The sequence below is a fragment of the Emydura macquarii genome, unplaced genomic scaffold, assembly GCF_026122565.2.
Source record: "Emydura macquarii macquarii isolate MOO-44397 ecotype Brisbane River unplaced genomic scaffold, CSIRO-AGI_Emac_v2 contig_2897, whole genome shotgun sequence".
Classification (NCBI taxonomy): Eukaryota; Metazoa; Chordata; order Testudines; family Chelidae; genus Emydura; species Emydura macquarii.
The window spans coordinates 25,862,186-25,874,762 of record NW_027133034.1 but is presented as its reverse complement, the minus strand read 5'-3'; the positions used below and the strand labels follow the sequence as shown (position 1 = coordinate 25,874,762).

The following is a 12,577-nucleotide window of genomic DNA, read 5'->3' as shown; positions in this document are numbered from 1 at the left end:
AGGCAATTCCATTAATCATGTATACTCCCCCCGTTGGCATATCTGATGTAGGATAGGGAGAGAAAGGAATGTAAGCTTGTCTGAAAGGTATTTTATGATCACAACTCTGCAAAAGAAGCTTAGTTTCTTGGCTTAATGAGGCATGATGGAGGTTTACATACGTCAGGGGGTCTGCCTCCTGTTGAGATAAAAACACATTCATCATGTACTGTCTCCTTCTCCAAGGCTAACCAAATCCCACGTTGCTCTTATTGACTGTCACTGTAGCTTCTTACTCATCTTATCCATAACTTTTAGGGACTGTAGCATTTTTTTGAGGGAGGCCTTTGTGACTGATGAATATGCTATGATTTCCCCATAATGTTATTTGCCTTTGTGAAAATGACTATCACTTACTTTTATGGTACAAAAACATTGTTCAGAGCTACTTTTGTGACTGAGACACTTTCACTTTTTGTGCAATGGCCATCTTTAGTATCAGCATCTTGATACAAAAAACTCTTCCAATCTGAATGAAATGGAGTTGCTTGAAAAAAGATTAATTTTCACTCACAATTGATACTATTTAATACAGTGATGTTTTATATGTGTGGGATGGTGGAGTGGAGGACTCTGTGTGTGTGTGTGTGTGTGTGTGTGTGTGTGTGTGTGTGTGTGTGTGTGTGTGTGTGTGTGTGTGTGTGAGAGAGAGAGAGAGAGCGCAAAAATGACTTTTGCAAATTTGCAGTGAAATGCTAAAAACATCTAATTTTGTGTTAAATATTTCACACTGTGTTAGGTGATGGGTCAGTTTTCTCTCCTCCTTACTTTGGTATAAGCCTTTTTAGTTATGTGCTTCTCTTACTAAAATTGTGCATTTATATAGTGCAATAAACTATTTCCTTTTCTAAATGAATAAAACTATTTTGGGGGGACACTTCTTTCTCTTCCTTCCCCTTTAATTAGTTTGAATTATCTAGATAATATATTAATGCCAAAATAACACTTGTTTTCCCTTTTTTAATTCTGAATTTGGAAGGTGTTGAATTAATCTAGATAAAAGCCAGTATTTGAGGAGTGAAGTGTCTTTTGCTCCATCCTTAGTTTATCCTTTCCAATCAGTTCTGCTGGTTGTGTTATGATGCATATGTACAGTATGCACATACTTTCCAGGGGAAATAACCCACCCTAGTAAGGAATTTTTAGTCATTCCCCTTAATGTTTGCTGGTCTGACTCTTAAAACTCTCTATAACAGAAGCACGTGTCAGGGAAGAGAGTAGTTCATTCTTCTCTGAATGTGTGTTTACCACATTTCAGTTGAAATAGACTAACAAATAGTCAGAGCAGCAACTTTTTCAGTACTGTTCTATAGAATATTCCTTCAAACTTATAGCACGAAAACAGGAATTGTGGTGATTCTTTTAAATCCATACCTAAGCTCCTCACACTTCGCTATCTTATGATACTTTTGACTCTGTTTTTTGCTTCTTTCTTTGATCTGTAGCCGTAACTGGGAAATGTTACAGATAGCCAAAATGATGGAAGAAGCATGCTTTGATGTGTCAGATTGCTTGCTTTTAACTCTGCAGATGTTATCAAATGTTGGTTGTCTTTACAATTACTATGGGGATGAAATACTGAACATTACTAAATATGTGGTCAAGATTAATTCACGTATGGAAAGTATTTTTCCTGAAACCAGGGCATAAGCATTGAATACATTTAAATCAATGTGGATAGCTCCAAGTATTGTTGGTGTGATGACAGTGGGCAGATGCCACAACTTAGGGCTCAGAACTTTAAATGTTTTCATCAATAATTTTATCTTCCAAAGCAATTTTATTTTGAATCACGAAACTGATTTTGTAGATTCTCTTTTCTGAAACTGCCTCCTACATCTTTGCAGCTAAATGTATGGTAAATGTTTTAAATTCATATTTTGGAATGTTTTTACCATGTGGAGGAAAGAAAAGCAATGAATTGGTCAGGTTCTTTTCTCCCCACTGGGCTTTCCCTCATTTTTTAAACATCCCACATAGTTACAATTTTTCTGGTTCAGATTCACTGAATCCAAATGTGTTCTATGACTCATCCATTTTTGAGAATGTAATCAAATTTTCACAAGAACTTAGAAGTTGTTACAATATCTTTACCATAAGTTGGTGAAGGTAGTAGATCCGCACTATTTGGATGGTGTGTTTCACACACTTAAACTATGTTTCAAACAGTACCTTAAAAATAGTAACTTGTCTAATTTTGAAAATGCTCATTGGAGAGGCACAAAGTTTTTTGATTTCTTGTACCTGGGACTATCTGAAAACTCTGACTCTTGGAAGCTTGCAATATTAACTAAATATGTATAATTTATTTAAAATGTTAGTAAATGTAGCATTTAGCAATGGCAAACTACAAAAGTTTAATCTTCTATATGAGTCGTTTTGAGGATTTAATGTTGGGAAATGTAACTTGATCTAGAAGGTTTTTGAAGCATCTACAGTGGACAATGTTCTCAAGTGCTTGTTTCACATAAATGAATGACTTCAGGAACAAATGCCATAAGAGGTATTTAAAGGTGAACAGAGTACAGCAATGGCACTGAACTTCATTTTGGTAGATTTATTTCCAAAAGTTTTCATTTCTAAAGAAGCTTGATCAGTTTTTCCATTTAATTGTTGCCCAAATCAACTCTTGTGGCAAAGTAATGTTTTGGTAAGTTCTCTAAGAGGAAAATAGGAACCTGGAATCCAGAAATAAACCATTTTTAGGGGTTAGGAAGGCAAGAACAATCTTGTTCCGTCTAATCCTAGAACATATCTATCTAAAGTCTGCAGTATAGTTGTAGCTGTTTGGGTCCCAGGATATTAGAGAGACAAGGTGCTACAGGAAAAAAATTGACTGCAAAATCCTTAACAAACATTACATCCACCACAATTTCTCCACTGCTGAGAGAACAGCCATACAATGTCTAAAATCTAACCACCAGATAATGATCAAACCAGCAGACAAAGGGGGAATCGTTGTAGTCCTCAACCATGATGACTACATTAACAAGGCCAACTGAACTGACAACTTTCCAATACCACCTACTATAAAGAATTAATAGAAGACCCCCACACTACAATTTACCCAGGATCTTAAGGATATCAAATCCTTCCCCAAACTACATCAAGAGAGAGTCTATAAACTCATGCCCCGCAGACCCATCATATCTGGCCACGGCACTCTTACTAATGGAATATCACAGCTCATAGAAACTGACCTCAAACTATTCACCATATCTCCAGGACACAACTGACTTCCTCCACAAACGCTGCAATATTAACAACCTTCCTCAGAACACCATCCTTACCACCATAAATGTCATTTCCCTATACACCAACATCCCTCACAATGATGGCATAGCTGCCTACCTCAAATATTTTAAGACAATGAACACAATCCTCAGATATCTACCCCCAAACACATTGCCAAATTTATCCAGTTCATCCTCACCCATAACAATTTTACATTCAACAACATACACTTTTTTCAAACCATGGGAACAGCCATAGGTACTAGGATGGCTTCCCAATATGCCAACCTCTTCATGGGCCGCCTTGAAGAAGAAATTCTGGACAGATGCACCAAGAAACCAATGATATACCTGAGATATATGGCTGATATTTTCAGCCTCTGGACAGATGGCTTAAATTCCCTTATAGATTTCCACCACAACTTCCCCACCACCACTCATCTATTAAACTCTCTCTGGAACACTCCTACACTAGCATCAACTTCCTGGACACCACGATTGATTTCGGCAGTGGAGCCCTGTAGACACCCATATACAAAAAAAGCCATGGTACACCAAACTTACCTTCATGGATGCAGTGGCCACCCCAAGCACACCAAGAAATCTGTCTGTAGCCAAGCACTCAGATGCCACAGAGTGTGCTCCAAGGAGAGAGTCCAGGATGTACACCTTGGCACATTTAAGCCACCTTTGTTGGACAGGGACACTCCATTAGAGAAATGGATCATGTCATGGAATGGATCATCCAGATGCCCTGAGAGAGCCTGCTTCAATACAGAGATAAGACCGCCTCTGACCGCACGCCCCTGGTTGTCGCCTACCACCCCACACTGGAGCCCAAGCAGAGTATCATCAAACAATTACAACCCTTACTTGATGGGGACCCCTTTCTGTAGGAGGTCTTTCCTGAACTTCCACTTCTGGCCTTTGGGCAGCCCCCTGGCCTTTCTGCACTCATCATCAGATGCAGGCTCCCCACAGACTGGGGCACATCAACTCAAAGTGGCATCAGGCCCTGCCAGAACAACATCTGCAAAACCTACAGACGTATCTCCACTACTACAATGATCGGCACACCCCATAACACACCTTTCAGGATCCCTGGATCCTACATTTGCCTACCACAACATGTGCTATGCGTCATCCAATGCACTAAATGCCCCAATAACAATTATATGGGTGAAACTAGCCAATCACTGCACACTTGAGAGAACTCACAGAACTCACACTGGAAAATGATAAAAGACAAAAACTCCCTGTCACCTATGGGTGAACACTTTTCACAAAGCGATCAGGCTGTATCTGACCTATCACTCCTCATCCTCAAAGGAAACCTGTGCAACGCGTTCAAAAGATAAGCTTGAGCGTAAATTCATTATTTTACTAGACACTAAAAATCATGGACTGAACCGAGACATGGATTTGTGCCTTATTACAACAATCTGTAACCCACTAACCCCCTCTTTTTGTCTTATGACTGCAGAGGTGTTAAAGGGCCACTCTACCTTGAGCGGTCCCTTATAATATGTGCTAACTACTTGTGTTAAACAATCTGTTCCACCTTGCATTTTGCTGTGATGCTGGGAGTTTGTTTCCTGTACCTGAAGAAAAGCTCTGTATGGCTCAAAATCTTGTCTGTCTCACCAACAGAAGTTGGTCCAATAAAAGATATTAACTCAACCATCTCATCCATCTGAAGTCTATTTGCCTTAAATTAATTTATTTTTATTTCATACCAAAAAACTGCCTGTCCAAGATGCTCATTGCTCTTATGTATGTTTCTGAGCAATGGTTTTAATCCCATAAATGCTTTAGTCCCATAAATGCTGGCACCCTTAATTAATTAAGGTAAGCATTAATTGGCCCCCTTGTTGACAGTCTCTGCAGAAAAGACTAAAATGGGATGGAGACTAGTGTTCCCGCTTATTTCTAGTTTTAGTCAGCAAACAGGCAGTGCTGATGATCTTGCTGTACCAGTGTTATGAGCAAAGAGGATTTTGGACTCCTATCAACTTTTTTTACACCCTACAATTTTTAAAAGGCTGTTTAGGTATTACCCAGAAATATAAATTTTCTGTAAGTGGTGTAGTCGGCACCTTGACACTCAGTATTTTGCTGATTAAAATACATCTTGTTTTGTAATCTTTCTTAGGTCCATAATATTCTGGCAGAAATGGTCATGGGTGGAATGGTTTTGGAAACCAACATGAATGAAATTGTCACTCAAATTGATGCACAAAATAAACTGGAGAAATCTGAGGTAAGGCTGAGAGGCTTTATAGTGAGCTTGAACTTAAAGCATGATTATAATATCTGCATGATATGCAACCTTTGCTGTTTGTCCTTCAGTACCATCCTATATACAGCTGCTTGCTTATAGTGCTAAAAATTGACAATGCACATATAGTATGTGGTACATTTCATCTTCTGTAATAATTGCATAGAGTAGTAGTTAACTATTCTTTTGTTACTTTTATCAAACAAAGCCACATCTGCCATTGGTATCAGTGCACAATGATAGTCCTTTAAACTTCTTTCACTCAAGGCCTCTGGCTTCTTGTGTTTTTTTTATGCTGGAACCTGTATTGGCTGTAGAACTTAAGGGGAAAAATAATATACCTGTCTCCTAACAAACTTATAAAGTGTTAAATAAATGGCAATGTATTCAGTGTTCTAGTAATACTGCAACGCAAAACAATAAACTGGGGTGGAAGTGGGGGTAGTGTGATGCATACATTTGAAGCCCAATCCTGGTCCCATTAAAGCAGATGGGAGTTCTGGCATTTTTTGCAGTGCTAAGGACTTGTCTTACATGACTGCAGAAACTCAGGTCTGAAGCTACACCACACTAGTCTGCCATTGTTTCACTGTCTATGTGCACCCTGCTGATGTGCATTCACAGTTTGTTAGAGCACTTTAGGCTAGTCCTGTTTCAAAGAGGACTAGATCAAAGCGCAGTAATGAGCTGTTAAGACATGTCTGCAGGTGGCACATAGACAGTGAGACTGCAACAGGCAAAGGTGGGGTAGATTCAGACCCCAGTTTGCCACAGTCTAATTGTTGATATAGACCAGAGGTCCACAAACTTTTTTCTGTTGTGCCCACCCCCTCCGGCGCAGAAGCTGTGGTCAGGAGCTGTGGCTGGGAGCAGAGCCACAGTTGGGGTACATGGTTGGGGACTGGGAGGCCGCAGACGGGGATAGTGTCGAAAGCGGGGAATGGAGCCAGAGCTGGAGCGGAACTGGGGGCAGAGCGGGACTGGGTTGTGCCCCTTCCCCATTCTCCTATGGCTGGCCCGGCCCCGCTGTCCCCCTCCAAATTTTCCTTCGTGCCCCCCTTAGTGGGACACACCTCACAGTTTAGGGACCGCTGATGTAGACAAACCCTAAGATTTGGTCTTCAGTATATCTTCAAGTGGGAAGATTACATTCTGTATGTACAATAGCCAGATAAATTTGAGTAGGAAGATATGCTCAAATTTATACTTCTGGATATTTCCCGTTCACTTGGAAGATCGCTATAACTGTAGTTTAATAAATTCATTGCCAAACGTTGGATTCTGCCTAATCTGATATCTAAATGACTCATCTTAGTGTTGCTGAATTTAATTTGCATGGGGAGCTTGCTAGAAGTAATATAACTGAAGCATAGAATGTTATGATCTTTTTATATTGTGTCACTTGCAATGTAAACCAATACACCAGCAATACGTTATCTAAGCCTCCTTGGCTGATTCTTGTTGGTGAGAGGCAATAATCCTGCATTTGACCAATTTATCAGTTTCTGAAAGCTAATTGCTATCATTATTCAAATTTCTAAATGAACTGGCAAAATTTGGAACTGTCTCTAAATTGATGCAAGCTGAACATACTGGCACCATGTTAAATAGATACATTTATGCTACCCACAACAGAAGTTAATTTTAAGTTAAATTATTTATGTTGGGAAGACATTGTGAACTTAACTTGTTTCCAGTTAAACAAATAGTTATTACATCTACCAAATTAAGTGAGAAATGAGCTCGGAAGCTATTTTATGTCCAGCCATTTATACTGTTACTCCTAATTTGTAATCTGTCATAGCAACACTTTCAGTCTTTCTGTGCCTGTGATTTTCCATTTTGCACCACTTATTAATCACCTCAGCACTGACTCTGAGAAACACACAAATTGAGAATGATACTGTTTATGCCAATATATACCTAGAAAGAATAAATTATATCATTTAATAAGATGCCCAAAATGCCTATTTAACTTTTTGACAGTCTTGATCTTTGAGGTCAATATTGTTTTGTTTTTTTCCCTTTATAAAATAAGGTAAGATTGAGCAATTTGTTTACATATCTTTCTTGATGGTTATAGCAAAACAGTAACCTAAGAAATTATGCTTCTTAAACCTTAAGATTACTTTGTATCCTGATGTTTGAAGAACTTATTTAAACTCTGCCTAAAATATTAGTTAAGGTATTTACTAACTTGTTATTTCTGTTATTAAATCAGCTACAGAACAGTCTTTTGATTACTCATCTCAAATTTGTCAGTTGAGTACAGTGAGCCCTATTAAATGTTTTCCCACTACTTCATCTGCAAGTTAACTACCTTTTTCTTTATATGATGCTTGCAACACAAAACTAAGTGATTGAAAAATACAAAGAAGTAATTAATTTGGCTCATAGGAACTTTGGCTCCCTATACCAGGCACATAGCAGTTTTGCCTGTTATATAGAGCAAAGAATTCTAGAAGGTAAAGTTATAGCAATAGTAAATTGAAATACTTGGTGACTGGGATGGAGTGGATAGCATCACAATCTGCTCTTCATTAATGCAGATTTTGAGTACAGTAACTTTCTTTTTCAGCTCTCACAGTTACTATAATATTATGATACTCCACAGTCTGTCATGAATGTTTACTCAGTTAATTCATTAGTCATTTGTTACATGTATACCTAATCTTCATTTATTTCCAGATCACTATTTCTTCTCCTTTGTTCTTTTTGACCAAAGTTACTGTAAGTGTCTCAGCATCATTTTTCCAAAGATGAACTGACAAGATACAAACCTTAAATTGAAACCCATATCCATATGATAAATATATTTAAGTTCTTTTGTAACAGAGGACTTTTAGAAATCAAAACCAGTGGATTTTGTCAGTTTTGATCAGCTTTGATTGAAACAATATTAGAAATAAATGAACAAGAGCTCTCCAGATGCTGTTTTCAATAGGGTCTATACTTCATACTCATAAGTCTACCAAGGCTTTCAAACCCTTTACAGCTCTTGAGCTTTATTATGGTTTTCATCTCAGTGCGGGGATGCAGAAGGTAGTTCTGCTAAGGATAAGCTGCTTTTCCTTTTACAGCTAAAATGGCAGGTGTCACTAAATATAATTAACCTACATCTTCAGAAATTACCTCCATTTTCACTTAAATTTTATAAATTTAAATTTTGAGAAGTGGAGAGGGTGGGTGTGAAATATTTTGGGTTCAGTTTCAATCAAATAGAATGCAAGGACTTTGACTGCCTTACTTGTTGTATGTCATAAACATTTGAACAGTTAAACTGCTCCAATTTTTTATTTGGACTTCATTGAAATTTAATATGAAGAATTAAGCATGTGTTTATTGGATTCACAAATGTGAGTAAAAAACTCCTTTATCAAACCAAAGACTGCTAAACCGGGTCCCTCGGCAGAATAGTAGTGCTTTATATTGTTGTGATGGAGTCCCAGGTTTGATTCTGTCTCTGCTGTTTTGTCACCTGCTGTTACGGTCTGAGTATGGTACTGAGGCAATATGCCCCTTCCTGGAGGGAGAGGAAGTGTGTCCCATGTGCTTCCTTCACTGACACCTGTGACTAAGGAGCAGCATTGCTGATCCCTGAATGGATTCTTGGTCAATCCCTCTGAATTAAAAACATTACTGCAATGTGGGATTAAGGGAGGGAAGATTGGGAGAGAATCATTGGGATGCTATCAGGGATATGGAAGCTGCAGAGCTAAAACTGGGCTACTTGTGTTCTATTTGGAGTGTTCCATTGGGTGTGAATTTAGTCTTTCTTTTAAGTCGGACCTCGTTTTTCTAAACCTCCTGATCTTTTCGAGCTCTTTCCATTCTTCTCTCTTACAGACCTTTATCTTTCAGTCTCCCAGACAGGACAGGTAGACACAGGTATTGCTGACTTTGAGAAAAAAAATGTATTTCTAACAAAAAAAAGGGAAAGCAAAATGATGTCAAAGGCAATAAATTATTTAGGCCAGACTCAAAAATTGTGTGTTATTATACCCATGCCAGTCCTTGTAGCCTACTTTTTGTGCTAGTTTCTTCTTGTAGTTCCCTCATCTTTTATTGGCCGTAGTGTATTTTACTAGCTTGTCATTGACTTCATATGTTCTTTATTTTAAATTTTTTTCTTCCTACATTGTAGAGTTTAACTTTGGATTTTTTTAATGTCAGCATTTAAATAAGAAAAATTATGGACCTTTTGGAATTAAAAAAATATTAATCTGAATAACAATTGAGCACTCAGATAGCTGATCTATTACTAGTGTAGTGTCACATGGCTGAAAAATTTAAACTCTAAGCATATGGTTAGGAACATTCTGCCCATGAGACCCTTAACATAGTTATTATTAGCTCTAACGATACAGTTTTCAAACTCAATATTTCAAATTAAAAAGGCCCTTGTATTGGAGTGAAGTTTTAGAAGAAGTTGCAGATTTAAAACAAGAATGCTTTGTTTCTTTATCCCAAATAATTAACTGAATAATCCATAGATATGAGAATTATAAATGTGAAATGTAAAGATGACCTACAGATGTTAAAATTAGCTTTTTAAGGTTGAAATTATTATGCTGAATGTCACTAACGAACAAGGTCAGAGGGCAGTCAGCACATAATGAACTTCAAATGTATGTTTTCTCCTCCTTTTGCAAGTCCTGATGTCCAGAGCAGTTGTGGATCACGGGATCATTCTTCAGCAGACACCCTGTTATGTTCACAGCCCGTTTTATGGAGCAGCAGCCAGTGATCTAAGACAAATATGAACAAAAGAACCTGGAAAAGGAAGAGAAAGCATACATTTTAAGTTTAGTATGTGCCAACTGCCCCTTTGACCCTGGTTATTTGAAACATTCAGCCTAACACAGTAATTTGAATGTCAATGTGCATTAGTTATAGACTACCTTTAAAATAAAATATCCTTAAAAAAGAATAAAAAATCAGCTCCACTTATTTATTTAGCTTTTTCTTTTGTAATTTTGCATTTCAAATCCAAGATAGTCTGCTAACCAACTGGGTTGTAAATAACCAAATGGGTTGCTGTTCACTTCTAAGAGACACTTTATTGGATAAAGAATAGAATATACAAGTAGTATATCTCCCATTTTAAAAAGCAGATTTAACAAGTATAACTATCTGTGGTCAGATTTTACTATTCTGCATTTTAAAGATGTGTAGTGTAAAAATATATTATATGGTAAGAACACACTTTACTTGAATTTGAAACTTCTTGTATTATATGAAGGAAATAATCCAAACAAATTACCACCCTCATTCATTCTGCCTCAAGTCACTGAAAATAAGCCATATTTCACTATGAAAGAGAGGGGAGCTCATTTTTCAATAGTTTTTGGCATATTGCTACTTTTTTTGTTTTCTGTTCTTCTCGCAGGTTCTGTTTTTTATTTTTGGGTCTGGCAATTTAAAGAAAAAAACAACCAAACAAAAAATCATTCCCATCCATTACTATCTTTGTGATTCAAGTGCTTGAAATTTCTAAGAGTATGTCTAAGTCTTTTATCTGTTTGGCCTCATTTTGATATACCTGCTGACTTCATTTTGTTTTTTCTCTAATCTGTTCATTTATCTAACCTCATGAGCAGAGAACATGATCATTCCTTTATATTCTGTACTGCATCCTTTCATCCTATTCATAACCCTGCTGCTTTGAAATCATACTTCTTCTGGGAGGAAGAGTTGGTATAAAACACCAGCAGCAGTGATATCCAAGTACATTCCAATACATGTGAAAAAGACCAGTTTCTCTAGCAGGGTTTCAGCCTTCATTAATTCATTTTCAAGTCAGCTGCATATTTTTGTACCTCCTTTTTACTAACAGCTAGCTTCTCGTGGAGCTGTTGGGAGGGAGGGCAGCCTAAATAAATAAATCCATTTGTCCAGTAAGAAGCATACATGAATATTAACTAAATTTGCATAAGCACCAGCAATATGTTCCTATATATTTGAGATTTTTCTTAAAATGTGAATAAAGTCAACATTTCTAGGGTTACCTTTATGTAACACATTATACCAGGATTATCAGGAAGGAATATCGTGTCATATAACTACCATATTAATAAAATAGTGACCTGAAATTATACCTAACATTTAGTACGTAAGTCCATTCAAATTTCTCATTTGGTAAATAGAAGAACATTTTTCATTTGTGCTAATGAATGGAATGTGCTAGCTTTGATCTTAAGCAAAACAGCTGTGTTATTTTAAATATTTTAAGGCCACAAGCCTTTAAGCATACTATTAGGTTTACAAACCTTCTTGCAGTGGCTGTGAATAAAAGCATTAACATATTATATATTTCAGAATTAGTGCACAACATATTTTTAACAGTGAAATGGAGAATACAAAGCAGCTAGGGGGAAAATACGGTGTTTGGTTCATTGTAATAACAGCTGTATGCAAGTTCATACTGTACTTCTAAAACTTCATGAACATGCTTGAGAAATTTCATTTCCACTTGCTTTAGGTCATTTTGCTTGCTGTGAACCTTCATCATTCACTGCATGATCGAGGCTTGCTACTTAGTTTTTAAAAGTGTTCTTTTTTCCTTCACCACCCTAACTTTTCTGCTAAATTATTGAATAATAAAAGTAGTTGAAAGCTACACTGTGCAATATTACAGTAACTACTTTCTCATCAGGTACCTACAGAAAACCTTGTATGAACAAGTTGAATTTGAAGTATTTCTTGTGATTCCTATTTTCTTTTATAAATTTAGTTTACTCTTGGCAGGAATTAGAGAAAAATAACAGGATTGATCACCAGTTTACTACTCAACATACTAAATATTGATAAGTCTGCTGATACATTCAATATTGTAATAACTTAAAATAATACAAACACTAAAAGAAAAGTACTTTTACTGCAGATGACTTTTTTGTTACTGTAATACCTTTATTCAGATATTTTTATTAGACCTCTTCATCTAAAATCTGTTCAGTGTGTCTTAGAAGTACTGTATGACTTTGTCTTGTGCTTATAAAAGTGTGAAATGGTTGGGCTAAAAGGGTAT

At 36.9% G+C, this 12,577-nt stretch overlaps 1 protein-coding gene across 4 annotated transcripts in view; it reads left to right on the top strand.

Annotated features, from left to right (window-relative positions):
* AP3S1 (adaptor related protein complex 3 subunit sigma 1) overlaps nt 1-12,577 on the top strand; it is a 57,797-nt gene that overhangs the window by 34,111 nt on the left and 11,109 nt on the right. For 2 of the 4 annotated variants that reach the window (XM_067568764.1, XM_067568763.1), the window contains 2 exons: nt 5,425-5,532; nt 9,397-9,438. In XM_067568764.1, the coding sequence (XP_067424865.1) occupies nt 5,425-5,532; nt 9,397-9,432 (144 nt within the window). In that variant the 3' untranslated portion in view covers nt 9,433-9,438. The remainder of the gene's footprint in view (nt 1-5,424; nt 5,533-9,396; nt 9,439-12,577) is intronic. The other 2 variants (XM_067568762.1, XM_067568761.1) reach the window with 1 other exon arrangement.